This window comes from Acyrthosiphon pisum, chromosome A1 (assembly GCF_005508785.2).
Source record: "Acyrthosiphon pisum isolate AL4f chromosome A1, pea_aphid_22Mar2018_4r6ur, whole genome shotgun sequence".
Classification (NCBI taxonomy): domain Eukaryota; kingdom Metazoa; phylum Arthropoda; class Insecta; order Hemiptera; family Aphididae; genus Acyrthosiphon; species Acyrthosiphon pisum.
This window is the reverse complement of record NC_042494.1, coordinates 165,912,708-165,931,688: the sequence shown is the minus strand read 5'-3', so window position 1 is coordinate 165,931,688 and position 18,981 is coordinate 165,912,708. Positions and strand designations below refer to the sequence as shown.

At 28.7% G+C, this 18,981-nt stretch overlaps 1 protein-coding gene across 6 annotated transcripts in view; it reads right to left on the bottom strand.

Annotated features, from left to right (window-relative positions):
* Positions 1-18,981, bottom strand: part of LOC100169268 (protein furry) — a 134,435-nt gene that overhangs the window by 22,553 nt on the left and 92,901 nt on the right. For 5 of the 6 annotated variants that reach the window (XM_029488788.1, XM_029488791.1, XM_029488789.1 and 2 more), the window contains 6 exons: positions 9,522-9,657; positions 9,152-9,291; positions 6,325-6,611; positions 3,043-3,135; positions 2,869-2,977; positions 2,564-2,774 (listed from right to left, as the gene is read on the bottom strand). In XM_029488788.1, the coding sequence (XP_029344648.1) occupies positions 2,564-2,774; positions 2,869-2,977; positions 3,043-3,135; positions 6,325-6,611; positions 9,152-9,291; positions 9,522-9,657 (976 nt within the window). The remainder of the gene's footprint in view (positions 1-2,563; positions 2,775-2,868; positions 2,978-3,042; positions 3,136-6,324; positions 6,612-9,151; positions 9,292-9,521; positions 9,658-18,981) is intronic. The other variant, XM_029488790.1, reaches the window with a different exon arrangement.

The window sequence follows — 18,981 nt, the reverse complement described above, 5'->3', positions numbered from 1 at the left end:
AAATTTAATAAATTTATTTTCCTAAAAAAAAATGTTGATAATTTTTGAATTTTTGAAAAAAAAAATCGAATATTATGTTATTCAATCAGAATTTCCATACTTATTACTGCAAACAAATTGAATTTAAATATATTTATTTTCCACGGAGATACTAAGGGTGATACGGGACTTCTGGGACATACTGTATATAAAACAACATAAGTATCAAGTATTGATATAATATTATGTGTTTATATATGATACAGTTTTTGATTACGAGTCCAAAACCTTTAAAAAATAATACTTTTTCATAAGCTGATCTTATCACAATAGTTATTATTATAACTAATAACCTGCGAGGTTATCAAACATTTATTTTGATAATTTTTAATTTTGACCTCTCAAAAGTACCAACTAAATAATATATCTTATTTTCTACCAGAAACCTCCCTCGAGGTTGATGATGAGAGCTTTTTTTCTACTATACATATTAAATATAGAAACAACAAAAAAGAACACATCATTGTAAATTCAATACCATTCTTCGGTCCGCTCAAAATCTAATCGACATTTTGCTGCTAAGGATTTTAGTTTCTATGCGATGTTATTCCTGCAGTTATTACTTATTACTATACCATACACTAGCGACATTTAATTATAAATTACACATGACAAAAATATCGATGTTTACGACCCAACGCTTGGTTGAGTCTGTCGAGGGCGAATAACGATTCATCAAAGGTTATACTCGCGTATAGCTAATAAGTAATAACTGTCGTTAGTCGGCCGTTCCCGCAATGCCTAACTTACATCACTCGCATAATATCTATAATTGAGTTTTTTTATACAGTTTTAGCCTGCAGCGCTGTCCTCTGCGCGGGGGGAGGATTATCGACCGGGCAGTAATCGCCGTACAGCTAATCACAAAAACCTATACACTTAATTCCGACTATTGGCAATTATACGGGGTTTAACGAAAAAAAAAACATTACACTGCCGAGGAGGTCTTCCTTGTAAATTACAATCCAGCTACACGCACAACACACCACACACGTCACATGCATTATACCATTATATCATGTGGAAATCGATAAATCCTAATGAACTGTATTAAATGCGACTGAAATCCTGTCCATTTCTATGAGCGCAACCGGCGCGGACAATAACTGCAGCAGTAGTATATGACCGTGGTAGATATGCGTCTTAGTTACCATGACGTGCCCTCGTAGGACTTTATTATTATATATGCTCAAACTTTAATATTATTACTTTCATAGGTACTTAAAGAAGTACTACAACAAAAAAACCATAAAAAAACAGCTCTAAACATATAGGGATAGGTACCACTTATCCATATTTCATTTGATTCTTAGATGACGATCTGGAACAGGAATTTTACTTATACATCTTAATAAGAGTGATGGCTAATAAGCTTACTATATAACTGTTATATTTGAAAAAAATCCTAGCCAAGGCTCAAGGGGATCCCCTAATTTAAACCCACCCTAGGATTGTGGAAGGGTGGCCATGATATTGTGGTGGGTGGTCCGGCAAGGGCGCCCGCAGAAATTTTCACCGGGGGGGGGGGGCAAGGTGTATATTATACATATATTTATATATAGCCATAACATTTAGGTACAGTATTTTATAGTTATTTTATTTCACAAACCAAAATAAAATATAAACTGAATTGATAACTGTCAATCAGACTTTAGAATATTAGATGCTTTAGACTATAATGCTTTACCACGGTCGCGATAACACGTTATCACACAGAATAATTTTATCACTAATATCTTAATAATTTATCGATTTACAATTATCGATTATTTTATTTAAATGCTACAAAACATTTAAAAATATTTATAAAAATATACTGTAATTGTAATACACAAATATTGGCAAAAAAAGCGAGGGGGGCATGGCCCCTCCACCCCGTGGGCGCCCTTGTGGTCCAGTAGTGTGTGAATGGGTCAATCGTTCAAACAATTTTTAAGTTCGCTATGTCATTACGCGCGCGTGTTATATAGAATTGACACGATAGGTATATCTAAAAAACTACTGCAGCAGTCGAAATTTAACAATCATTCACATACTGTTTTTGAGAGGATTTAAATTTCAAAGCAAATTAAAGCTCGAATTTTTATTATATATACCTCATGTCACGCACGCTGAGTGACGTACCCAATACAAATCGATTCGAAATGTAACCCAATTACATCACTGCTGATATTTTCAGCTAAAAGATTGTGTTTTCTATTCAGTTTTGCAACCCATCTCCAGTTTCGATTGCTTTGCGCTTTTCGCATTTCGTGACAGAAACGTCATATTACCAAAAAAGCAAATATATATTGCAGCGTCGCAGTCACACTGTAAATAGACGATTTCTAAAAGAAATAAATCAAGTATTTTCCGATGATAATAAATAAATATTATTCTACTATTATTATGGCTATTATTCCAATAAATTAGAATTTCACTTTTACCATATTATATACCTACCGTCGGGAATATATTCACTGTTTAAGTCTATAATAAATGTCTGGTTTATAAGTTTCAAATAAAAATATTAATGTAGGTATACCTGTAATGACCGTCCTGCGTAATGCCTAGACGAACAGGAAAGTCCCAACTGAATTGCTGTTTGTGCCCATCGTTCGCTTATCAAAGCATGTGGTAGAAATTCGTGAAACACTCTAAGAATGTGCTGAAGAAAAACGTCCAATTGTTCTCCGCTGCGAATGGACCACACTTTGGCCGTTATATCTTCATAGTGCCAGAGCGGTTGATCTCCCCTAAACACGCCAATAAGCAATCAATATAACAATCAATAGCTAAATCAAGTACTTATTTACAGGCCGGATCAGCGCGAAAAAATTAATATTTTACCTGGAGGAAATAAAATCAATAAGTGATTTGACGATTTCTTTAATGGTTACATTTGGGGTCGGTGGAGTTAGTTGATCCATTCCCAATATCACTGTCGAAGCATCGTCTTCTAAAAATAACGTTTTCAACGATAACTCATAGAAAACTTGAAACTATATATTATTATCAAATTACCACCAGGAGAAGGCAGGACAACCAGACTAGTGGATTGCGAGTAACTGGTTCCAATAGGTGTTTGTAAATAACTGTCAAACGATTCGTTGGCTTCTGTAACATTTGTTTTGTTTTGTTTAAATATTTTTAAAAATATTTTGTACCAAAATAATATGCCCTAAGTGAAGTATTCACATTGCGTATTATATAATAGAATCATACGTATAGGTGTCTGGTATACACATATTATTTTAATTATAACTTCTATTGCAGAGAAACTTTAAGTTATTACAATACGTCATTATTGTACGTCGTACACTAAGATTTAATGTCCCGATTTAATTTCCTACCGGATTTATAGCACATATTAAAAATGTGTTAAAAGTTAAATTCAAATAAATTTTAAGTACCTACTACCATTCTACATTTCTACGTCTATATAATTTTCGGTACAATAAACTGTCTGGACGGCAATAATAAAATTACAATATAATGGAGATTATAAAGTAATGAAAAGTAATTATATTACATTGAGATGATGTTTTATATAATATGTATATATATATATTTATAATTCTTTTTTGAGGTTGGTTTCTCTTTAATAAAGCTTTGTAATTTCCAAAAATATATCGTTGCAACGACAAGTAAAACTAATAACTTACCAGAATCGAAATCAACAAGCACGTTATAATTTATAAAATCATTTAAATTAAGTTGAAAAATAAGAGACACTTTTGGCAACGAGAATAAAACTAAGATAAGCGATATTTCATAAATTTCCGCCTGTCAACGGTATCAGTGTCTATACAATTATTAATTAATAATATTGTCGAACACGGTTACTTATACGGGTTAATCAATAATCTCCACGCTGATCATCGCATAAATTAATAATTTTATCGAAGGAAGATATAATAAAATACATTTAACTTATACTTTGACCAAAGTCTTACAATAGTAAATAACTTCTTAAGTATCTGCTAAATATAATCAATACTTTTAATATCCGAAAGCATAAGTTGAATAGTATTCAAGAAATAATGTCTAGAGTACATATCCATAAGGGCGTTAGTATTTGTAATTTTTTTTTATTGATAATTATAAAAATAATATTATCAAAGTTGATTGAAATGTTTAAAAAAAAACAATAATTATATTTAGGTGTATCATTGCATTTGACTAACCTATATAAGATTAATTTAAATATAGATTGCCAAGTTGTAATGGAAGTTGATTTTTCATTTCTGTCGCGATAAAGACATTTGTTAGGATACAATTATGAATCGATTTCGATTCTCGTTTTTAAAATTAAACGAAATAAATTACATAAATTATTATAATCAAAGATTAAGTTTGGCATTAAAGTCAGAAATATTATATAAAAAAAAAAACCGCACTCAGATATATTGTAGGGAAAATAAGTGTCAAATCTATTACGAAACTTTTAAGAGTTATGACCAAGTAAAAATTGTCATAATATATAATATGTGTGTAAAAATATATGAGATAACTACACGAGGGCAAGTGTAGGGGTCGGCAACGCGCAGGCTGCTATTACCTACAATTTATAATTGGTATATAAATGTGGAATATCACATTATGTTAGTTGATAATGTTAATGATAAATTAATATACCAAACAGTGATGAAATTTAAATAAATTAAATTAAATACTTTGTATACAATTTAAAATGTAACTAAAATAAGGTGTATGGCCTATGAAATTTTTTTTAAAATTTTGTAACCCTTGACACCAAAAAGGTTGCCGACCCCGTGGTTTAACACATACGCAGTTTCTAATATCAATCGAATTTACTTTGTTAGCAAAATGTATTACCATTACGCATCCAATGAAGTTTTGTAATTAAATTTCCAATGTCAATAAATAGACGACAAACAACAATCGACAGTCGTGATTCGTATAGCACATACCTGAATTATTAAATTTATTTGTCTAACACAACTTTGGAGTAATAAAAAATTACAAAACAATAAAAATGTATACGTGATGGTTCCACTAAATATTTCAGCTTTGTGACCTCAGATCGAGATGAGGTTTTCGGAAGCTTTATTGGGAGAGTATGGAAGAACGCATTTTGATAAAATATCAACGTTTTAACCCTTTCAGTACAGGAATGTGTGCGATACAAATTACATTTCATTTAAGTGCAACGTACATTTTTTTCTACAGATTCAAATCGATTATTTACTTTAAATTGTTTTAACAATTTTTGTATACGATTTATTCTTAATTCCAAAATTGTCAAAGTTACAGTAAATTGAAATTTACGAATAATGAAGGTAATTTATCGTTAATTTTACAAAAACTTTGACACTCAACAAAAATGTTTTGTTAAGAATTTGTCATTTAATAAGCATTGGTGTTTATTTACGTCTACTCTGTGTACAAATAGTCATTTAACGATATCTGTGATATTTCGAGTATTAAACAAATATGATTAAAAAAAATCAGCAATTATTTGTAAATTTCAAATCACTTCACCTTTGAAAGTGTTACAATTAAAAAACCGTTTGATACAAAAATAGTTTAGGAAAAAAAAGTCTATCCAAATCTGTAGAAAACAAATGCTGTGCCTTGCCATTTAAAAATAAAGAATGTTCTATTGAACAATTTTTTCAAAACGTGTACTTAGATGCTAACTTATTCAACATCCCGAAAACCCCATTTCGAACTGAGGTAATCCAGCTAAAATATTTAGTGGTACTTATGGCCTTTTAGCGTGGAAACACTGTTTTTTATCAGGCGTGCCCAACTATTTCCAACTTGCGGGCCACATTTGAAGTTCATATTTATTATTTATACTGCTGGCAGAATACACTTCACGGTTTTTTTATTTATTGAATATATTTCCACGCTAGTTACTACTCGCTAGTTAACAATGGGTTTTCGTCATTAGAAAATAGAAACTATACACAATTGTAAGATATTTTATAATTTTTAAAAGCTTACTAAAATAACATTTTTTTTAAAGTTATAATTTTTATTTTTATTCATACTAACTACCTATACAAATTTCTAATTTTATAATGTTTTCACAGGACAGGTCGAAATCATTCCGCGGGCCGCATTTGGCCCGCGGGATGTAGATTGGACACGCCTGGTTTATACGAGTATCATTAGCTTTAATATTTTGTCAACAGAAGAACAAACCGTATTGTCGTAATTTTTGTTTTTACAAAAGTAGTGACCCGAATACACAATAATCGTGTTCATAATATTATTATGATTTATTAGGTACTCGTGAAATATAACGATGTGGTAATAAGCTTATGACATATATACCTGTAAAATTATGCTGGGTGACAGGTACTGGCGGCGTTGGCAACCCAAGACTGAGGTGAATTGTATCGCGATTCAGAAGTACTTGAGCGATGGTCAGTTGGTCCGAGTTGTTGGCCAGGACTAGCAACAAGTTTAACAACAATTGCTTGCAGTGTTGGTGTACTAAAGGACGACTATGATCCATGCCCAACAATGCAATGTGCAGCATCAAAGGCATATGAATGGACCAGTCAATGTCTAGTGAGTCAGATGGTAAATCTTTTAGTAACATGACGGCAATGTTGCATCTAAAAAATAATCAGAGGTAGAACATGTTAGAACTGAAGTGAATTGCTGAGTAATATTTTCAGACAAATAAATATTAATTCCTATTTTTTTTATTTTTTTTTTTATTCTCCAAGAAGATAATAGGCCCCATTGAACATGTTCATGTAGGGGCCCATATGAGTTCACAATTTGAAATATAAATTAATTAAATAATTAAAATTTCCAATACACATTTCTGACATAACTAAAATATCAATATAAATAAATACATATTTTTTTATTTGCTTATATAATATAATATTATATTATAACGTGGTATTATGAAAAATCGTGTACATAGTCAAATTACAAAATACAGTATGTTATGGCAATAAAACTAAAATTTTTGATAATTTCTAAAATATAATACTTTGCATTTATCATTAAGTTAATGCTCAATAAAAAAAATGTTCAAATTATTATAAGAATAATGTCAAATTAGGCACCTATTACGTTTATTATTTTTGAATTACAAGATTGATTTTTTTTTGTTAAAAACAAAATGTTTTGTATTTGTCAATAATAATACCATTTATGTAATTACTTAAAGCACAAATTCATATTTTGTAGAAACTAATCATGCCTGAAATTTTTTTAAACATACAACATTTGAAAATGATTGATTTCTTTCAGTGCAGAATCTATAATGATTACGTTCATTTATAGTTAATCGAAGACTGAAGTACCTAATCTAATTAAATTAAAAAGATCTCGGTTTTAATGAAAAAATTAAGTTGACAATCTCTACATAGCAGAATTTACTTAGAAATTGACCTAGAGCATACTGAATAATGATTATTCATTATAATTACTTCATAATTTAAAACCCAAAGGATTTTTATCCCCCATTAAATAATTTAAATAAACGTTTCAACGTTAATTAAAATCTTTAATTTTAAAACGTCTATGTTAAAATGGAATTTAACCTTTTGGAGTTTTAATATTGTAATATTTTATAATTAATAATAATAATTTAATATCTGTAAAAATGATTGAAAGGGTACAGACATCAAAATCGTTAGTTGTTTTAACTCTAAATGTAGTTAATGTCCAATACATTTGAGCGTAGATTTTGACTTAGGACTCAATAAGTGTAAACTGAGTTTTTAAATTGGTTTCAAATTGAAACTACGCTGCAGTTGAAATAACCCCAAGAAATGGTTAAGATTGCGATTTTAAAATGGTTTAAATTGAGAGTTTGCAGTAGTTAAAATACCCAAAGATACGGAACAATGGTGATTATTAATTATAAAAATAAAAAAATTAGCTTTCACGAGGGATTCGAACACTATACCCCTAGGTTCAAACGTTTTTCAAATCTAGCTGCTTAATCTACCTACCTAACGGGACTACGTACAAATAGTGATAAAATATACCAATTAGGTACCAATATGGTTAATTTTAACACTATTTTGGAGTAGAACCAACTATAAAATTAGTTCATAATGAATCAAGAACATGTTTTAAAACAACATTTTCTATTTTTTCAATTCAACGACCGGTATTATAAGTATTATATTATACTGAATATGTACAACTTCTTAAATTCAACTAATTTGGGGTGTTATTATGAATTATTATCATTTCTCAGTACTTGAGTCAACGTATTATTGTGGCTAATATAAATAACTACTATGCAGTTGATTTAACCAATAGACATTGAACATTGCAGTTTGATGTTAAATCAATTACTTTATTTTTATGTGTGTATAAGCTGTTCACAACCTACCATTACAACACAGTTCATTAGTTCAACATGATGCATGAGCAAATTTGATTTAAGTATTGAAATTGTCAATTTTAAATATACATATACGTACGGTAATTGAAGTATTTAATGTAAACTAAATTAATTAATATCGATAAACAAAAAACTGGGGAAGTAGCTCTGCTTTGATGTAGGACTTGGATACCTGGTATCGAGTGTACTCCAGCATGGAATAGAATATGTGTAACGCTTGATTTAAATTACAAATTATTTATTACGAACATTGATTCTGAGCGTGGATTTTATCCCCCCCCCCCCCATGATAATATTGATGTGTAAAATCAAGTTACGTAGGATATTATTTTAGTGTAACTTATAAGTTATAATACAACTATTAACACAACTGTCGATACGACATACCACATTATACATTTGAATGGTAGCCTGGTGATGAATACGCCGTGCTTAAAATTAGTCTAAATAGTTTTAAAATACAATTTTTTATAAAAATAATAGGTATAAGTACAAAATCAATTTTTTAAAATATTGGTGCTATGTCTTTTTTTCGTTTTTTTTCGATTATTATGGAAATGGTCATTTTTTTATTTTCGATTCTATCCCCACCCAAATACTAACTAGATCCAATATGACATACCAGAAGTCACCAAAAAAGTTTAATTTTTCTAGCGAATTTTTTACTGCACGTCTGACACACAAAAACTCATCAATATAATATGTTAATAAAATATATTCATCGCAATCTAAAATGTGTGAGTTTTAATTTTAAGGATAAAATGAATGTATATGTCTTACCTGTGAAAACCGCTGCTCGACGGAATATTAGTAGGGAGATATTCTTTTAAAGGGGCAAAATATCCTCCATACTCAGGCATAGGTAGTGGATGAGGTTGAGGAAAGTCTCCGTAATTTGGCGATAATCTGTCATAACTCATCTAAAAAATATAAATGTATTAACCTGCCGTAATTCAATATATTTAAATTATTGATGATTTATTATTATAAAACCATCTGTTGTTTATTACGTATACGTAAATATATGATAAAAACACTTGATAGATGTGATATAAGGTGTGATTTTACATTGATGATTTTTAAGATAGCGTTTAAATAAACTCAAACTTATATAATATAATTTATGCAATGCAAAACAAATTAATATTACCTCAGAATCTTCGACAGGACTTTGCATTTCATCTTGTAGTATTGATTGAGCCCCAAGTGTTCGTTGCCATTTAGAACTCATGCGGTTTGAAGGGAATCTCGAAATGGATTTGGCTGTAGAATCCGATTTACAAGATCTGGAAAAAAATTTAAATCTTATTTAACAAATGTTTACATTTAACTCATATACAACTGTTTAATGATAATCAATATACAAATAATTCCAATATACCATTCATATTGTATTTGGTTAACCATGAATAAATAAATAGAGAACATTCAAATAAAGGAATAAATTTAAAAAATAAATTTAGGTAGTATTAAAGCAAAAATGATTACCTATAGATATTAATGTCATCATATTTTTTATTTAGGTGGAAAGAGTTAAATTTGCACAACTTTACCAATATAAAATAATCCAAACAACTTAGAACTCTCAAAATTCAACCAATAATGGTGCCAATCATTTATCTCATAATATATAGGTATATTTTAATATAATGAAAGTCGCTATAAATGTTATTTGTACTGAATATAATATTATAAGGTGAATTATTATTATATAAAAAACAAATAGTATATACCAAGTGATTCACTAAGCATCATCCCTTTTTTCCTTTAATTTAAATTTAAATGAATTTATTCAAAATCTGATTTTTGGAATTTTTAAATATACTTTCAAATTGTTGAGATTTTTTGTGCTACTTAAGGAGTGTCCTGTGGAGATAAAAGCTTCTGTTTTTCAAATAAGAACACCCTCTTTCAACTGTAAATTGTACAGTGGATATTTTCCTGAAAGTATGACGTATCAGAATCAAAAACCACACGATTAGTTTTTGAGTTATTCAACTTTGTGTTAAAATTATATAAGGTCCATGGTAATGGGTTTATGAAATATGGGGGCTATGGTGATTTGAAAATTGTAATCATCAATAATAATCTATTATTATTAATTATTTTTAAAAATGGTGCAAGTATAATACATACTAAATTAGGTTTTACGTCTATTTTATATTTATGTAAGACCATTTTTAAGGACTATTATCTTTAATACAAACATTTTAAGTAAAAAAAAAACTACACATTCGAATTTTGAATTAGGTACATCAGAATTTTCAAAAAAAGATCCAGTAAATATTTTACAATAAAAAAGGGGTTCTCATTTGAAGAACAGAATCGTCACAGAACACTACTTAATAAGTACAAAAAAACCAACTCAAAAATTCAAAAATATGGTCAATGAGTACATATTATAAAAATTTTAAAAATCAGAATTTGTATAAATTCATTATTAAAGGAAAAAATGGGGGCGAGCATGCTTGGTGAATCAGCCTGTATATAATTTATATATTTTTATAAAACTAACCAATATTAAAAATTCTTTGAAAAATGATTTGTGAATAATAGGTTATTATTTTATACTATCAAATAAACATATAGGTGAAAAAAATGCCTCTCAATTAATGACTTTAATAAAGTATATTTGCATTAAGTTTATTATGTGAACGTGTTGTATTAAAATTATTTAATTAGTGTATAAGCTCACCGGTTTTATCGGCATTATTACTTCCAACATTATATTTTACATCTAACATTACATTAATTAATTACTCTTATTTAAGCGTGTCTTTCATTTAATGCTGAAAACGTACATCATATTTTGTATAGTTATAGGTGAGTCGTATCTGAATAAATCCAAATATTATGAATTCCTGATATTTAAATACATTTTATAATTAACATTGTTCATAATGAGTTCTAATAAAATTATAATAATTGCAAAGATTAAATTTAATGTTGAATTCATTTACTAATTCTGTAGAACTTTGTAAAATTTAAGTTTTCAAATTCACATTACTATTCAACGTTATATGAATAATATAAATATTGAAGGTAAAAGTTATTTTAGCAGAACTTGAGCCTGCTATTAAATATATTGGAATATATTTTAACTTTAAATATTATAATATATTATTATTATTCACTTTGAACGAGGTCTTATACTAATTCAAAATGTTTAGCAATTATTTTCGAGGAAGCAATATTTTTGTTAAAAAAACAATTGAATGGAAAATCTGTTTTAACACTCTAACTCCTCATAAGGTTAAAGACATATAATATCGTATAAGCATGTACATTTAAATACATTTAGTAAGTACCACGCCAGTTAACTGGCTTTATATAGATAAACACATAACGATTTTGAGTATTTCGAAATAAGAAACAAGCACATCGACCCCTTAGGCTAGGTAGTTAACAGACAATAATTCTAATAATAATCATAAATGAAGATATTGCAGATAAAATCGTTATTATGTTTTGATATAAAAATAAATAAGAATCACGTTGGTTTAGAACGCTTAGCTAAATATTCTAATACATCTGATTATATGTACAAGTATTCTGTTGGCTTAGAATGCATGATTTTGTATTAATAACAGATTATCATCCGCATAATGGTTACTTATTAGTTATTTGAGATTTTGATCAGAAAGGGAGAGGTATTGATTTTATACTTAAGTGTTTTTTACGTGCTTGTTTTCGGTTAACACTTTTTTGAGCATTTAAAAAGCTCTAAACGATTCATGCAACTTTTTTATACATGTATATTTGACGAAATCTTGACATTTATGCGTAACACAATCTCAGCTCAGTATCATTTTATGGATGCAATGATTTATTGCTCGATATTTATACATAATAATAATAAATATGCATTGATTATATTAGTATACCTATATGTACTAGATCCTATACTGAATTCCTACACACCTCACGTCTTAAAATTATCTCTTATTAATATGTTATAATTGTTTAAAGGATTTAATGTATAATAATATTATTATGTACGATTAGGGTAATCATATGTATAAACGAAGTACAATAATCCAGCTTAAATATATTATAGTCAACAGAATATCAATATTGGGATGTTGAAGTTAAAATGTTTTTAGGGACGGTAAGAAAGCGTATAACATGAAAAAGTTTAAAATATAATCCTACATTGTGCATACCAAATATGGGTGTCAAAAACTGGGCTCATGTAGAATAGGTACAATATTTTTTTTGTCACTAATAAATATAATCATTTAATGGACAACTTATATTTGCTACTTCTATACTTTTATGACTTGTAATGAGATTATTCTAGATATTTATTAGAACAACTTTTTCTTTATCGTACCTATGTATGTTCCCCGTAACTCGTTGGTGAATTATCGTAGATTTAATTTTCATATACCTTTGTGTACACTGTGTTTTATCTGATTTTCTTTTGTATTAAAGTTCACCGGTATAGCCGGAACTAAATCTATAGTTATAGCACGGTAGAGTAGTTCATTATCTTCAAATTTAATATTGTAATGCGTAAATATTATTTACATTATAACCAGCTCTTTAACTGAAGATCATAGAGATCACGTGTTCGCCTGATCACCATTCAACATCAAAAGTAAAAACTCATTACTAAAACATTACAACTATATCCTTCTCGGTATACTTAAAAGATTAAAAAAGATATATTTTATAAAGCACAACATCATAAAATATAGACTCGTTTAAATCGAGGAGCTTAGCCGGTTGAATTACTTCAGCAGTTGGCAGGTATAAAAATTATCATGAGACGAAATGACAAAAACGTGTACGTATAGACACAAAACTATTTTGATCATACGCCGCCGAACCATAAATAATATTTTTACGAATTTAATGTGAGTTGCTGCTGATCAAGACGTATAGGCAGTGGCGTAGCCAGGAGTTTTTTCAGGGGGGGGGGCTGATCAACTTTTACACTTTTACACATTAAATACGTACTAGCACAAATAGATGGCTGAAAAGTGTTAATACTCATAGTACATTTTAAAACGTTTTAAATACAATTTAAGATTTTTTGAGCTACTATCATAGACCATTAAAACAATTTTTAAATTTTCTTAACAGTTCGGGGGGGGGGGGAGGGTGCTGCAGCCCTCTCAGCCCCCCTTGGCAACGCTACTGCGTAAAGGTATACTCAATCATCGACCGCGGTAGCTGTAGTAGGTATATGCGTTTTATAAATCCACAACGAAGAATGCCTATTATATACTATTGGTATTCGTGAACAAATATTTATTTTTCGTTACATAATTATACTGTTGTAACGCAAATATTAAAATTTTACTGCAACATACACACATAATATTGTTTAAAAAAATAATGTGCGTAGAGGTATAATAAAATAATTCTGGTATGTTGTATGTAAATACTTTACTAGGTATTTATATACCGTGGTGAGTACATGTTATGGTATACTTTATTCAGTGTAAGCTAAACTACACCCAACGGTTGCATAGTTGGAGAATCAGGTACATTATACAAATGGTGGTCCTTTGATGATTGAACTTTTTTATATTATGAACACCGTTGCAGGTCTCGCATTTTCGAATTTCAGTAAGAATGTGTTTAATCCGTAAAGATAAGAGTAAGTACCTATATTTTCTAATAATAATTTAATCTCTTTTCTAATTATAAAAATTTTACTATGCAGAAAATGCATTTTGTGTTTGTTCGAGTTTCGCAAATCATCGGTATAATATTGAATTTTTTTAATCATATTCAGGAATGCAGCTGACTCCGAAGTTTACGCTTGCGCCTTGCTCAAATCACTCCAACACTGGGTTCACAATATTTGTTAATATCATACTTAAAATATGATTGACTAAAAAACTAACATTGACTTTAAGAACATTATAATAAATACCAACTGCATATATAGTACCTATCAATGAATGAGATTCTGGCTTTAAATGTTATGAACAAAAGTCCACATTTTGATTAAAATACATGATCATATTATTGGATACAGTAAAATAAAAATGAACATTTTTATTGTAAAATGATTGCCATCTTATTGCCATATTTCATTGAATAAGATTAAATGATATAATAAACGTAAAACCAAATAAATTACTTTTATATAAGAACTATTTTAAAGTTATAAATTAAATTAAAGTATGCGTATTATTTTCTACGAAAATATATAAAGCTGCCCTTGTCTTATATAAGCTTCTGGCAATACCTACTTAGTTTAGTATTAATATTAACCCTATCAAAAAAAACGACTGTTGAAAACATTTATGCGTTGAACTTTGTTAAAACAATAATTGTACAGTAAATAAAATAATAAGTGTTGTGAAACAGCGAAACTGATTGACAAAATACAAAACTAATGTAATGAAGTATTTAAATTAAATCATTGTCATATTGGTTTGAAGTTAAATCGTATCCAACAACTTTTTTTGAAAATTATTTATATAACACTAGCTGAATTTTATCAAACATTTATTTTAAACGAAAAAAATAGGTTAGGTTATTTAAAATTAAGATAATAATAAATATAATAATAATAAATCACTTATATATATACTAGCTGATCCCGAGCACTTCAATGTCCGCAAAAATTGACAACTCTTAAAAAAAATTTTAATAGTTCAACTAACCTTTTACAGTTAGCGCAACTCATTCACCCCGGTAGGCAGTCCGACTACGCCGTTTCACAGACAATTTACGACAACATATCAAGTAGGCAATCTATGTACCTACTACAAGTGCAACTCAACCACCATAGTAGACAATGTGCAAAAATTCGATTTTATGCATGCTTGTACTTGATTTTCTCGAATAACCAACCTCAACCAATAATAAATAAATACTAATTTGTACTAATTATTTGTCCAATTATACCAATAGAAACCATTTATAAACAAAAATGTTCATCGAAAGTCCCAAAATTCCCGTTTGAGCACCTCCCCAGGTTGGCAGATTGTGATTTCAAACCATTAAAGGACCCACTTAAGCACACACAAAAAATGTCATCAAAATCGGTGCAGCCGTTTAAGAGGAGTTTAAATACCTACTTACACACGGACTGAAGAAATATATATATTAAGATAAATATTATATATTATATTATTAAGATGTATATAATATATACAATATACAGCCATATGTCACTTAGGCATATTATAATATAGGTTTACCGAAAATTGATTTTGAACTTTTTATTTCAATTTTAATCGACTTTTTTCAGAAAACTAGAACTCAGTAATAAAATTAAATGGTCATATTATAAATACCATTTTATACAACGTATATTATTATAATTTGGAAAGGCAATCGGCTATTCACTATTTTAAGGTTGTGGAATACCGCAATCATATTGCAAACATGTTCAAATGATACACATTTTAACATGCAAAATACTCGCGAAATATTCGCAGTAAGATTCACTCTTATCGTATATTTTATCATAATATAGTATATATAGACTAAATCAATACCCTTAAAAACAACCTCTGTTTTGAGAAAAATATATCTGTGTAGCTGAATAAATGCATGATGCTTTAAATTTCCAATATAACTCTAAACTCAGTTTCCTCGATCAAATATTTGCTAAAAATTAAATATTTTTGAAGGAAATTGTTATGAAAATGTTTTTGGTTCCGACTAACTGCTGTGGTAAAGTTGGTTTATTAATAACTGTCGCAGTCGGGAAATTGTCCCAGTTGGTTTTTGTCAGTTTTCCACATATAGCTATACTTGAACCATACTCTAAACCACACGTCATGCATTTTTAACCAAAAACAATGTCACATGCTAATCATTTTATATGACATATTAAAATTAAAACCCGTAATTTGATTTATTGTTTTAAAAATAGCAATAATATTTATAAAACTAAACGTTCAAAAATCAAATATTAATTCACACAAAATGTATAAATTATTATAAATTTATAAAACATTAGTGTATTAAAAAAAAAAAAAAAACATTTTTATCAAAATACAAAAATTAACTGGGGTGATGAATGCATATCATAAGGTTGCTCGAACTTCAAGAAAGCACATGCAACAACGCATCATATTATATCCAACGTCCAACCGAAATTGATAAGAATTATGTAAGATGTAGCACATAATAATATATATATTATATATATTATGAAGTTGGCAGCATTTATTTTTAGTTTATACGATTTATTGTACAATATAGCCAGTCTAAAATAATACCATGTATCTCATAAGCATACATCTAAAAAAAAATTATTATTTAGGTACTTTACGACTTTCATAAAAATAACTACCTAGGTACCTATAGTTTTTTATTAGTTAAAATATCATTTGTTGCTAATCGATTATTTGAGATGTTCTATATGTATAAAATTAAAACAAAGAATCGTTTTATATTTAAAAATTATATTATGCTTCGTTTGTTCTAATTATAATTATATTAAAAATAAACTAACGAATTAATAACGGTTGAATAAAATGATGAAAAGGCTACTTATAACAATTCATTTGGAAATTTAATTGAACACTACTTTTAAGAATTACATGTTAAGTAACTATAATACCATCGAATGTAAAAATATATACTTATATGTTATATTATATATATAATCAACGCTAATACTTTAATATGGTAATTATATCAATTTGCCGAAAGAACATTTTCCTGTGGTTTTTCATTCCAACCATTAAAATGATATTATTTTTAATTTTTATTAACCAATCTCTGCCTTTGTGCTTCGTCACTTAATAGTGATTATTGTTTTAACTTTAACTTGTAGCAATTATTTATTGTTTTAAGTTTTAAGACAATAGAAATGTGAAGGCGTAAAGCATTTATATTAGCTCGACAATGCTACGAGTTGGGTTCAAAACCGTTACGTTTAGTTTGCCCTTTTATGTTTATTATAATATTTACTTTACCTTATACTTTTAAATAAAACATTTTTCTTGTAAACTTCTCATACAAATAAATGTTTAGTAATGTACATTACTCAGGGGCGGATTGGCGAATTTTTTCGGCCCGGGAAATATGGATCAAACCGGCCCTGCACCGCAAATATGCACCCCCCCCCCCCCTAAAAAAAAAAGGTCATAATTTTACTCAAATTTCAAAATTTGTTTAGTTTCACCACTAAATTAGTAAATTATATAATAGGTACCTATAATTTATTAAATGCTATAACAGTTTTGGGTTAGTCTGCAGATAAGATTAACCTGTTTAGACTGTTCTAACTTGAACTTGAAGTTTAATCTTATTATATTTTATATTCTGAGCGGAGCGATGAATTTATTGAATTTACAAATGTGTTTTTTTTAAATTAAAATTTTTTATTTTTGTGTTTTTCATCACCTTTTAGGACAGTAAAAATACTTACATTTTCTTAAACTACAGTTTCACTTTTCTGATAGAAAAGTTAATCTAGTTGATCTAGTTATTTTTTTCTCGTATACCTTTTCAGCACCCTTCTTTCGTTTTTACCAGCTTCACACATCATTTAAATTGCACAGTTCAATTAATTTTTTACACTAAAAACACGTTTGTAAGTATTGTAACTAACTTGGTAACTCGTTTGTGTAAAAAAGTTCAAAATCAAAATACACATAAATAATGATAAAATAAGGTTATCAATATTATCACGCAACTAACTGAATTCTACCATACAATATAAAAAATAAATAATAAAATACCAATACCACAGATTTCTAAATAATACATTAGCATGAATTGGAGGGAAAATAGTGTAAATACCGAAATTCCTTCTATGAATTGCAATAGTTTAAGATATTAAACATAATACCTTCGTAGGTATTTGATTTTCTTAATATATATTATGCTTAAATTATAAAAATATAATTTGTTTTTGTAAATATATATATATTATAATAATTATACCGGCCCTGCCGGCCCTCACAAGAACCGGCCCATCGGGAAGTTTCCCGATTTCCCGATAGGCCAATCCGCCCCTGACATTACTCATTATCCAATTTCTTAAAAAAATATAGATGGGTACATCATTACTTAAGTTACTTTTAACATAACTTAGTTACTTAATAAAGTTGAATTTAAACTTGTAATCGGGGTTACAAATTTCCAAAGTATCTTGTAACTAGATACACAGTTGGAGTGTTGCTTGTAACCAGTTACAACTCCCTGAGTAAAATTTGGGGCGTTCTAAGGAATTTTCAATGAGGGGGGGGGGGGGTTATGCCCCATTATCCGTGAATACGTTAATGACTATTATACACATTACATGGTCATTTGGACAGGGTAAGTTCGATGATGCATCGAACGTATACAATATTTCGATGGCTTATAGTAAACTTGATGAATTTTTTTTTTTGTTGATTTAAATATGTTTAAATAGTATAATATACCTATAAATTATAATACCTACATATATTTTATTTTACTTTTGTAAGTTAATATGGGATAGACCTTTTTGAACATACATGTATATATATTATATATAAGTACAGATATATGACTTAAACGTATTAATAGGTACCTAAACAGTATTAAACGAAAAGATTAAAACGAAAAGCGGGGTACAAGTTATTGGCATTGGTCGCATCATACGTCTCATAGGTTTTTCTTTAAAGTAGTTGGTGTGGGCATGGGGAACGTAAAAAGGA